Here is a 12,881-nt window from a genome sequence, read left to right on the forward strand (position 1 = left end):
TAGAGTGAGAGCTTGCAAGAGGAGAGTAGATACCGTGAAAGTGATGGAGACCCGAGTATGAGTGAGTATTGCATGGAGGAGAGATGAGGAGCTGTATGGAGGAGACGCCTGTGCGGAAAGGCTGTATGCTGTGAGGAGAGCCAAGGAGGAGAGCTGTATAGAAGTGAGCCAAAGGATGAGAGCTGTATGGAGTGAGGAAGAGTTGTATGAGGCTGAGTGTGTGTGGCACCGAGGAGGTTATGGAGTGAGAAGAGCCGGTCAGGAAGATGCTGGTATTGAAGCGAGGCCAGGTAGATGAGGAGAGCCAGTATGGAGTGGGAAGTTGTGGAGTGAGAGTGAGTGCTCGTGGGTTGTATGGAGTGAAGAAGAACTGGAGAAGGCTACATGAGTGAGAGCTGTATGCATGTGAGCTGTATGGAGGAGGAGAGCTGCATGATAGACATCGTGGGGTGACGAGAGTGATGACCGGATTATGTCAGGTGAGTGAGTGGAGCCCGTACATGAGGGTAGAGACGTTGTGGATAACTGGTGTGGAGTGTGCGGAAGTGGTGATCTGTGGTATTGGATGAATAGAAAGTTAACTGAGTCATGATGAGCTTAACTGAGAGTTGTGGTGTTATGTAGGTTAACTGAGTCAGAAGAAGTTGTGTGTTATATGAGTGAGGTCAGAAGATGAGCCAGGTGATGTAGCAGAAGAGGTAGAAAGTTATTATTATGGAGGAGACGCGTGAGAGTTATGTGTTATGGAGAGTAGGTTAACTGAGTCGCAGGAGTCAGAGAGTTGTTGTGTTATGTAGGATTGCATGTAGGTATGGAACTGGAGTCAGTAGAGAGTTGTGTGTGTTATGTAGGTTAACTGAGTGCATGTAGGTTAGCAGGAGAGAGTTGTGTGTGTTATGTAGTTGTTATGTAGGTTAACTGGAGTCAGAAGAGTTGTGTGTTATGTAGGTTAACTGAGAGGAGTGACGAGAGTTGTGTGTTATGTAGGTTAACTGAGTCAGAAGAGTTGTGTGTTATGTAGAGTTAACTGAGTCAGAAGTGTGTGAGTTATGTAGTTGTGTGTTATGTTAACTGGTGAGGTAGAAGTTGTGTGTTGTAGGTTAACTGGTGAGTGGAGCTGTGTGTTATGTAGGTTAACTGAGTCAGAAGGAGCTGTGTGTTATGTAGGTCAACTGTTATGGAGTCAGAAGAGTTGTGTGTTGTTATGTAGGTTAACTGAGTCCAGAAGAGTAGTGTGTTGTATGTAGGTTAACTGAGTCAGAAGAGTTGTGTGTTATGTAGGTTAACTGAGTCAGAAGAGTTGTGTGTTATGTAGGTTAACTGAGTCAGAAGAGTTGTGTGTTATGTAGGTTAACTGAGTCAGAAGAGTTGTGTGTTATGTAGGTTAACTGAGTCAGAAGAGTTGTGTGTTATGTAGGTTAACTGAGTGAAAGAGTTGTGTGTTATGTGTGTTATGTAGGTTAAGCTGTAGTGACTGAGTCAGGGTAAGAGTTGTGTGTTATGTAGGTTAACTGAGTGAGTAGAGTTGTGTGTTATGTAGGTTAACTGAGTGAGTAGAGTTGTGTGTTATGTAGGTTAACTGAGTGAGTAGAGTTGTGTGTTATGTAGGTTAACTGAGTCAGAAGAGTTGTGTGTTATGTAGGTTAACTGAGTGAGTAGAGTTGTGTGTTATGTAGGTTAACTGAGTGAAAGAGTTGTGTGTTATGTAGGTTAACTGAGTCAGTCAGAGTTGTGTGTTATGTGTTGTGTGTGTATGTAGGTTAACTGAGTGAGTAGAGTCAGAAAGAGTTGTGTGTTATGTAGGTTAACTGAGTCCAGAGTCAGAGAGTTGTGTGTTATGTAGGTTAACTGAGTCAGAAGAGTTGTGTGTTATGTAACTGAGTCAGTAAGAGTTGTGTGTTATGTAGGTTAACTGAGTTGAGTTGTGTGTTATGTAGGTTAACTGAGTGAGTAGAGTTGTGTGGTGTTATGTAGGTTAACTAGGAGTAGAGTTGTTGTGTGGAGTGAGTTAACTGAGTGCGGTGTATTATGAGGTGTGAGTAGGTTAACTGAGTAGTAGAAGAGTTGTGTGTTATGTAGAGTTAACTGTGAGAAGAGTGTGTATATTATGAGGGTGAGCTAGTAGAGTCATTAGAGTTGTGTGTTATGTAGAGTTAGACTGAGTTAACTGAGTCAGAAAAGTATATTATGAGGTTAACTGAGTAGAGTCGTAGTAGTTGTGTATGTAGGTTAACTGAGTTAGTAGAGTTGTATATTATGTAGGTTAACTGAGTGAGTAGAGTTGTGAGTATGTTATGTAGTTAACTGAGTTAGAAGAGTTGTGTGTTAGTGAGTTAGTAAGAGTAGTAAGTATGTATGTTGTTGAGTGAGTTAACTGAGTGGAAGTGGAGTTGTGTCAGAGAGATTGTAGAGTTAGTTGAGTTGTGTGTTAGCCGTAACTGTTATGAGGTGAGTGAGTAGAGTTATGTTGTGTGGTGAGTTAGAAGAGCTGTATGTTATGAGGGTGAGCCAGAGTAGAGTCGTATGTTGTGTGGAGTGAGTTTAGAAGCGGTATGTTATGAGTGGTGTATGTTGTAGAGTCATTATGTTGTGTTGTGTGAGTGAGTTAGAAGAAGCGTATATTATATGTTGTGAGGTCATTATGTTGAGGAAGTTAGAAGAGCCGTATAATGGAGTGAGCTGAGTAGAAGTGAGAAGATGATTATGAGGGTGAGAGTAGAGTATATATGTTGTGTGTTATGAGTGAGTTAGAAGAAGCGAGTATATTATGAGGGTGAGGATAATATGAGTAGAGTAAGTATGTTGTGTGGAGTGAGTTAGAAGAGCGGTATATTATGAGGGTGAGAGTAGAGTAGAGAGTTAGAAGATATATTGTGTGGAGTGAGTTAGAAGAGCGGTATATTATGAGGGTGAGCGAGTAGAGTAGTATGTTGTGTGGAGTGAGTTAGAAGTTATTATGAGGGTGAGCTGGAGTGAAGTGAGTTAGAAGAGCGGTATATTATGAGGGTGAGTGAGTAGAGTTGTGGAGTGTAGGAATTATGAGCGGTATAGTCGTATGTTGTGTGGAGTGGTCTACTTGCGGCCACTGAGGTAATGGGTCACCTATACACATACCTTTGCTACTTCCTTCGATGTTGTCACAAAGTTTGTCATTTCCATGTTATACATGTCGCTGCCCGTCACGACAGAAAGAGTTCGATCTTCCAGCGATCCATCTCCTCCTCCGCTCTGTAACGAATCTAGCAGTTTGGAATCCTGCAAGGAAAGCATATTTTTACTAACAAGGAGAAAACATTAATAGTATATACTTGTTTATTACGACTAATAAGAACTGTGCCCCATGTCATAGTGCCATAGATTCAGAATTCCTACAATATAATCTGGCCATGGAAAGCCACAATCCAGAACATCAAATGCTAAAATAAGGCATCAAATCTGAGAGCCACACATTCAGAACATCAAATGCTAAAATGAGGCATCATGTCAGAGAGCCACACATTCAGAACATTGAATGCTAAAATAAGGCATCAAATCTGAGCCACACATTCAGAACATTGAATGCTAAAATAAGGCATCATGTCAGAGAGCCACACATTCAGAACATTGAATGCTAAAATAAGGCATTATGTCAGAGAGCCACACAATCAGAACATTGAATGCTAAAATAAGGCATCAAATCTGAGTGCCACACATTCAGAACATCAAATGCTAAAATAAGGCATCATGTCAGAGAGCCACACATTCAGAACATCGAATGCTAAAATAAGGCATCAAATCTGAGTGCCACACATTCAGAACATTGAATGCTAAAATAAGGCATCATGTCAGAGAGCCACACATTCAGAACATCGAATGCTAAAATAAGGCATCATGTCAGAGAGCCACACATTCAGAAGATTGAATGCTAAAATAAGGCATCATGTCAGAGAGCCACACATTCAGAACATTGAATGCTAAAATAAGGCATCATGTCAGAGAGCCACACATTGAGAACATTGAATGCTAAAATAAGGCATCAAATCTGAGTGCCACACATTCAGAACATCAAATGCTAAAATGAGGCATCATGTCAGAGAGCCACACATTCAGAACATCGAATGCTAAAATAAGGCATCAAATCTGAGTGCCACACATTCAGAACATTGAATGCTAAAATAAGGCATCATGTCAGAGAGCCACACATTCAGAACATTGAATGCTAAAATAAGGCATCAAATCTGAGAGCCACACATTCAGAACATTGAATGCTAAAATAAGGCATCATGTCAGAGAGCCACACATTCAGAACATCAAATGCTAAAATAAGGCATCATGTCAGAGAGCCACACAATCAGAACATCGAATGCTAAAATAAGGCATCATGTCAGAGAGCCACACATTCAGAACATTGAATGCTAAAATAAGGCATCAAATCTGAGTGCCACACATTGAGAACATCGAATGCTAAAATAAGGGATCATGTCAGAGAGCCACACATTCAGAACATTGAATGCTAAAATAAGGCATCATGTCACAGAGCCACACATTCAGAACATATGTCAAGGCATCATGTCAGAGAGCCACACATTCAGAACATTGAATGCTAAAATAAGGCATCAAATCTGAGAGCCACACATTCAGAACATTGAATGCTAAAATAAGGCATCATGTCTGAGAGCCACACATTCAGAACATTGAATGCTAAAATAAGGCATCATGTCAGAGAGCCACACATCTCAGAGATTGAATGCTACACATTCAGAACATTGAATGCTAAAATAAGGCATCATGTCAGAGAGCCACATCATTCAGAACATTGAATGCTAAAATAAGGCATCATGTCAGAGAGCCACACATTCAGAACATTGAATGCTAAAATAAGGCATCATGTCAGAGAGCCACACATTCAGAACATTGAATGCTAAAATAAGGCATCATGTCAGAGAGCCACACATTCAGAAGATTGAATGCTAAAATAAGGCATCATGTCAGAGAGCCACACATTCAGAAGATTGAATGCTAAAATAAGGCATCATGTCAGAGAGCCACACATTCAGAACATTGAATGCTAAAATAAGGCATCATGTCAGAGAGCCACACATTCAGAACATCGAATGCTAAAATAAGGCATCATGTCAGAGAGCCACACATTCAGAACATTGAATGCTAAAATAAGGCATCATGTCATAGTGCAACACATTCAGAACATTGAATGCTAAAATAAGGCATCATGTCAGAGAGCCACACATTCAGAACATTGAATGCTAAAATAAGGCATCATGTCAGAGAGCCACACATTCAGAACATTGAATGCTAAAATAAGGCATCATGTCAGAGAGCCACACATTCAGAACATTGAATGCTAAAATAAGGCATCATGTCAGAGAGCCACACATTCAGAACATTGAATGCTAAAATAAGGCATCAAATCTGAGTGCCACACATTCAGAACATTGAATGCTAAAATGAGGCATCATGTCAGAGAGCCACACATTCAGAACATTGAATGCTAAAATAAGGCATCATGTCAGAGAGCCACACATTCAGAACATCGAATGCTAAAATAAGGCATCATGTCAGAGAGCCACACATTCAGAACATCGAATGCTAAAATAAGGCATCATGTCATAGTGCAACACATTCAGAACATCGAATGTTAAAATGAGGCATCATGTCGGAGTACCCCACCTTGAGATCATATGTAAGTATACACGCACACACAGCTTACAACACTCCATAATTATCATTCACATAAACAGGAAATTTCTTGTGGCAGAAATTCTGTAGATATCTCATTTACATCACAATCATTGAAGAACTGTTTCAAGAAAACATATTTAAAACGGAACAGACTGAAACCTTGTTTCTGTGCAATGCTTTGAATATCATGCTCTTACTACCAAAAAATCATCTGTAAGATGTGCTTGTTTATGTGAGTTAGCTTGACGAGGTCGCATGAAGTGAGCATGTAGAATGTTGACCAAATGCTCTGAGCACCATTATGCAAGCACCATATGCAAGGCATTGACGGCCCAGAAGGGCTGCCTGACCTCTCGGCTTCATGGTGATCGATCAGTTACAGGGTTAGCTTACATCAGTGTGCAATACAAGCCGCAGAGCACAATCTCTCAATTCTAATGAGACCACTTTAGTCTTTAATGTAGATGTATAGGTCTTGATGCACGTTACCAACGCAGCGATCATGTTGAATAATAATAGTATTACCATACCTTACAATTTCACTATTCAATGTGATGTTCATCGTGATAAATATCTCAATATGCTGATTGGGGCTATTGATAGTCACCTTAAATGTGCTATCACTGCGAAATATAATTACCCGAAGTTTACATCAATTCAGACTGACTCTGGTACACCTGAAAACACTCAGTTCAACAACTCACTTTTCCCCCTAATACACCATACATAAGGGGTGACCATTTGATATTTGTGGTGTTATCGTTAAGAAACAATTTTGATTCGAGAGCACTTTGGATGTCCTGGACAAATGCGGTAGTGGAAGAAATTGATTTGTTCCAGATCCTCTTTTCACTGAATACCTGTGTCCTTCCTCCCCATCCAGCAGCTGTCAGAAATATATCACATTTTATATGATGGTCTGTAAATATTTAAATCTCTACGGTAAAGCAGTCATCTCCCTCTGAGGGCAAGAGGACACACGAGATTGCCATTCCCGCAGCATGTCCACCTGACGTGATTAAACATCTCTTACTGGAACTGGGTACCCATAAGGTCGCTGTAGCTAGAAGCATGTAGCTAGAAGCATTTAGCTACGTATATGAACAATAGCAGGAGCTGAAAAGTACACCTTGGGACACACGTAGGAATGTAGGCAATCGTTTAGCACCTAAATTAGAAAGGTGAAAACCTTGATACAGAACATGAAGAGTTTCCCGAAATTTCAGTAGGCAAACTCCTGCATATTCATCGTCCCAACTTGACAAGAAACACTACAATAAGGAACTTTATGAGACAGTTTACTGGTCGATCAGGCAGGTAGACTGAATGTAAATCTTTAATATCCTTCAAACTTTTTCATCACAACCCACCCGTCAGAGGATCTCTTGACATAATTCCGAAACACCATGCTACAATGTTTTTCCACACACTTCCAAAGATTTGCTCAATAACACTGTACACCTTGTCAAACGCTCCAAAGATTTGCTCAATAACACTGTACACCTTGTCAAACGCTCCAAAGGTTTGTTCAATAACACTGTACACCTTGTCAAATGCTCCAAAGGTTTGCTAAATAACAGGGTACACCTTGTCAAATGCTCCAAAGGTTTGCTCAATAACACTGTACACCTTGTCAAACGCTCCAAAGGTTTGTTCAATAACACTGTACACCTTGTCAAATGCTCCAAAGGTTTGCTAAATAACACTGTACACCTTGTCAAATGCTCCAAAGGTTTGCTCAATAACAGGGTACACCTTGTCAAACGCTCCAAAGGTTTGTTCAATAACACTGTACACCTTGTCAAATGCTCCAAAGGTTTGCTAAATAACACTGTACACCTTGTCAAATGCTCCAAAGGTTTGCTCAGTAACACTGTACACCTTGTCAAACGCTCCAAAGGTTTGTTCAGTAACACTGTACACCTTGTCAAACGCTCCAAAGGTTTGTTCAGTAACACTGTACACCTTGTCAAATGCTCCAAAGGTTTGTTCAGTAACACTGTACACCTTGTCAAATGCTCCAAAGGTTTGCTCAATAACACTGTACACCTTGTCAAACGCTCCAAAGGTTTGTTCAGTAACACTGTACACCTTGTCAAACGCTCCAAAGGTTTGTTCAGTAACACTGTACACCTTGTCAAACACTCCAAAAGCCATCATCAAATACAGCAGTTACATTTAAATTTCAAAACTATTGGGAATGGCTTCAAAATGTTTTATTGGTATGACAGTTGTATGGAGGACGTAACCATCTGACCCTTGTTCATATATGTCATGGCTGCCAATACTCGCCTGGTTATCCATTTATATGGAAATTCAGGTGGAAACCTAATGGAAGAATTGATGCAGCTATTCCTTTAATGGCTCAGTAATCACATTATGAACACCCTAGCCTGCTATACATATGCACAATATGAGGGAATCGCCTAATAAAACAAGAAATTAGTTGGGCCAAAATTGCTCCCCCTCGTAACATACACAGATCCATTACGCCTGCGGAAAAACCTATTTTCATGGAAATTAAATTGAATTTTGTTCAGCTTAAGTCTTAGCTGTGTCCAAACTGTGCTGGGTCCAAGGTGACCTAATTTACACAATGCGATAACAGTGCAAAAATCTCAGTGAAACCAATAGTCGAGAGCATGGCTGGTTACGAAGCAGTCTTCATCTCAGTCAGCCATTTACATCACTATCAGACCCAGGTTTGGGAGGAAATCAGAGCATTTAGCAGTTTAACAGACACCTAGCTTATCTTCTGTGTTGACATGGGGATATTTTGTATATACTAAGTCACTACTGCCTAATATGAAATGTCTTAATAAATTTTAGTTATAGATATACTGAAATTAATTAACATGTTGATAGTTATGGTTATGCTATGGTTATTCTACTGAAACAAACATCAGCACCTGCCTCAACAAGAGATGACCAGCTGCAATCCTTGTATGAAGTTTCAAAAAACAATTTATCATTTACTTTTCAACAATGACATGAAATGGCAAGTTGTATTTCATGCTTTGATTGATGTTAAAATGAATTTTATTAATGAATTTTATTAATAAAGTATCTGAAATCCTCAAACTATTTTTACATAAAATGTGCTATCAACTATTTCAAGCTGACTGTGAGGTATAACATGAGGTATTACATCGCAGTGAAGATGATCATATACTCTATGTAGCGGCATGCACGTGTGTTGCCTGTACCAGCACACACTGAAGCCAGCTCATAGAGGCGAACCAGCATTAGATCAGTACTGCTATCAGTGTCTTGGCACATGGAAATTTATTGATGAAATCCCCACAGAAGAAAGTGTTTAATTCAGCCGCAATCATTTTCAAGTTATGCTGAATTTATAGCCCCTTGCAAGGATCAGTGGCCCTCAGAGTGGAATGTATGGCTCATACAGTACAACCAGAAATTATTGAGAATTTAAGATTGTACTTTTTTTCACTCATTACTCACGTATTAAATGTGAATATTAGCAGAACATAACTCCAGATTCAAAGACAGGTGAACAGTTAGTATTTTGTCAAGTCACCATGGGCAGCAATGCAGGCTTCAATGCGGCGGGGCATACTACTGATCAAAGAAGTTAGAAAGTCGTGGTCCATGCTGTCCCGATATCGGACCACCTCTTCTTTCATTTCAGCAATATTTGTCAGATTTTTCTTATTGACACTTTCCTTCATAAGTCCCCAAACATTTTCTATTGGATTTAGGTCAGGGCTATAGCTTGGCCAATCTAATAATGTCATATTTTGGGTCCGAAACCAGGCCTGTGAATGCTTTGAACGATGTTTTGGGTCGTTGTCCTGCTGGAAAATCCAAAACTTTCCATAGAACACGTGAGCAGATGGAAGTAAATGTCCCTCGAGAATATCTGTGCACCGCTCACTGTTCATATTCCCTTCAAATACACAGAGGGGCGTTGCCCCTAACACAGATATGCCACCCCACACGTTAAATTTCGGACTGTACTTTGGGCGCTGATACAAAGGTTTTTCAGTTGGTTAGGTCCAGAATTTCAGTGTATTAGGAAACGGTCAAACAGAACTTTAATCTGAGAAAATCACATTGTCCCAGTTAAAATTTCTTTGCTGCAAGCACCAGTTCAACCTTCGCTCCTTTTGTTCAGGTTTCATGATCGGTGATGGAATACCTCGACTTTTCTGCCAACCCATTGCATGCAGCTCAGTTCTAATTGTCTCCTTACAGACAGCCACAGTTCCTCTATCAATCATATCCAGCCTTAAGTTGTCTAAACTCCTTCGTTTGTTTTTAGAAACAAGAATACCAAGCCGCCTCCTGTCACTGACAGTCAATTTTCTGGGCCTACCTGCGCCTCCCTGGTGCTCAATGCCATATCCATTTGCAATATTTTTCAAAACACGATAAACAGTGGACAAAGGGATGCCTGTTCTACTTGAAATCACATTAGCTGACCTTATGTCCTTGTTATAATACTCTAAAATCAACTTCCTCTTCTCTAAATCATCCATACTGAGGATCACTGAAAATGTCGTGTGCTAGCAAGTAAACAAAGGGGGATAACTCTTCACAAACTAATGAAAAAGGATTAACAGAGTTGTCTCTCTTGAATGAAACCAAGCACTTGATAGCTGGTCAAGGTTGTATATACTAGAAATCCAATTAAACATATTCCTAAAATTCTCAATAATTTCTGGTCATACTATACTTGCCAAAAATGGCACATAAAAACCAATGAAGAAAATTTCCCTACCAATCATTGGATTGTAGCTGAATTCTTGCCGTCTACTACTGTGTATAGTATCCATGTTTCAGCATATTATAAACACAGCAGGACTGACTGACTGACTGAGTTTGGTTTTACGCCGCTTTTAGCAATATTCCAACAACATCACGGCAGGGGACACCAGAAATGGGCTTCAAACATTGTACCCATGTGGGGATTCGAACCCCGGGTCTTCGGCGTGACGAGCCAACGCCTTGACCACTAGGCTACCCCACCACCCAAACACAGCAGGAGCCCAGTTGCCCATGCTTACATTAGTGAGTGAGTGAGTATGTTTTTATGACGCTTTTAGCAATATCCCTGTATCATCACGATGAGGACACCAGAAATAGAATTGATACATTGTACCCATGTGGGCAATCGAACCCGGGCCTTCGGCGTGACGAGCCAACGCTTTTACAAGACTACCCTACTGCCCCCATGCTTACAGTAGTTGGGGCGGTGGGGTAGCCTACTGGTTAAAGCGTCGGCTCGTCACGTCGAAGACCCGGGTTCGAATCCCCACATGGGTACAATGTGTGAAGCCCATTTCTGGTGCCCCCCCGCAGTGATGTTGCTGGAATATTGCTAAAAGCGGCGTAAAACCAAACTCAGTCAGTCAGTCAGTCAGTCGGTCAGTCATGCTTACAGTAGGAAGTACCGACAAAAGACTGCTGGTTTAAGTCTATGACGGGGCTGACTGAGTGTGACTACATAGACTGGTTTCAGTACATTATATCTAAGACTGGTTTCAGTGGAGCACAGTGGTGTAGTGGTTAGCATGCTGGCCTCCCACGCCAAAGGCCCGGGTTCGAATCCTGATGAAGACACCAAAATTTGTGACCTGGGTCTCATGCTGTGTTGTGTCCTTGGGCAAGGCACTTCGTCCACATTGCACTCAGTCCACCTAGCTGTTCAAATGGGTACCTGAGAAGCGGATGTACGGACCTATAGAGTGTGAATACATAGACTGGTTTCAGTCTATGACTGGGCTGACTGAGTGTGTCTACATAGACTGGTTTCAGTCTATGACTGGGCTGACTGAGTGTGACTACATAGACTGGTTTCAGTCTATGACTGGGCTGACTGAGTGTGACTACAGACTGGTTTCAGACTATGACTGGGCTGACTGAGTGTGACTACAGACTGGTTTCAGACTATGACTGGGCTGACTGAGTGTTTACATAGACTGGTTTCAGTCTATGACTGACTGGTTTGACTACAGGCTGGTTTCATGACTGGGCTGACTGAGTGTGACTACAGTCTATGACTGGCTTGGCTACAGACTGGTTTCAGTCTATGACTGGGTTGACTATGTTTACATAGACTGGTTTCACTATGACTGGGCTGACATGACTGGTTTCAGTCTATGACTGGGCTGTGACTACAGGGTTTCAGTCTATGACTGGGCTGACTGAGTGTGACTACAGACTGGTTTCAGTCTATGACTGGGCTGACTGAGTGTGACTACAGACTGGTTTCAGTCTATGACTGGGCTGACTGAGTGTTTACTACATAGACTGGTTTCAGTCTATGACTGGGCTGACTGAGTGTTTACATAGACTGGTTTCAGTCTATGACTGGCTGACTGAGTGTGACTACATAGACTGGTTTCAGTCTATGACTGGGCTGACTGAGTGTTTACATAGACTGGTTTCAGTCTATGACTGGGCTGACTGAGTGACTACAGACTGGTTTCAGTCTATGACTGGGCTGACTGAGTGTGACTACAGAGACTGGTTTCAGTCTATGACTGGGCTGACTGAGTGACTACAGACTGGTTTCAGTCTATGACTGGGCTGACTGAGTGACTACAGACTGGTTTCAGTCTATGACTGGGCTGACTGAGTGTTTACATAGACTGGTTTCAGTCTATGACTGGGCTGACTGAGTGACTACAGACTGGTTTCAGTCTATGACTGGGCTGACTGAGTGTGACTACATAGACTGGTTTCAGTCTATGACTGGGCTGACTGAGTGTGTGTCTACTACAGACTGGTTTCAGTCTATGACTGGGCTGACTGAGTGTGACTACAGACTGGTTTCAGACTATGACTGGGCTGACTGAGTGTGACTACAGACTGGTTTCAGACTATGACTGAGCTGACTGAGTGTGACTACATAGACTGGTTTCAGTCTATGACTGGGCTGACTGAGTGTTTACATAGACTGGTTTCAGTCTATGACTGGGCTGACTGAGTGTGACTACATAGACTGGTTTCAGTCGATGACTGGGCTGACTGAGTGTGTCTACCAATGGTTTCAGTCTATGACTGGGCTGACTGAGTGTTTACATAGACTGGTTTCAGTCTATGACTGGGCTGACTGAGTGTTTACATAGACTGGTTTCAGTCTATGACTGGGCTGAATGAGTGTGACTACATAGACTGGTTTCAGTCGATGACTGGGCTGACTGAGTGTGTCTACCAGTGGTTTCAGTCTATGA

The 12,881-nt window shown here is 41.5% G+C and overlaps 1 protein-coding gene across 1 annotated transcript in view; it reads right to left on the reverse strand.

The window, feature by feature from the left end:
• Positions 1 to 12,881, reverse strand: part of LOC124260840 (1-phosphatidylinositol 4,5-bisphosphate phosphodiesterase classes I and II-like) — a 179,800-nt gene that overhangs the window by 56,713 nt on the left and 110,206 nt on the right. The window contains exon 4 of the mRNA XM_046695160.1: positions 3,115 to 3,255. Within this exon, the coding sequence (XP_046551116.1) occupies positions 3,115 to 3,168 (54 nt within the window). The 5' untranslated portion in view covers positions 3,169 to 3,255. The remainder of the gene's footprint in view (positions 1 to 3,114; positions 3,256 to 12,881) is intronic.

This window comes from Haliotis rubra, unplaced genomic scaffold (assembly GCF_003918875.1).
Source record: "Haliotis rubra isolate DU_JTF1 unplaced genomic scaffold, ASM391887v1 Scf78, whole genome shotgun sequence".
In the NCBI taxonomy this organism is placed as follows: domain Eukaryota; kingdom Metazoa; phylum Mollusca; class Gastropoda; order Lepetellida; family Haliotidae; genus Haliotis; species Haliotis rubra.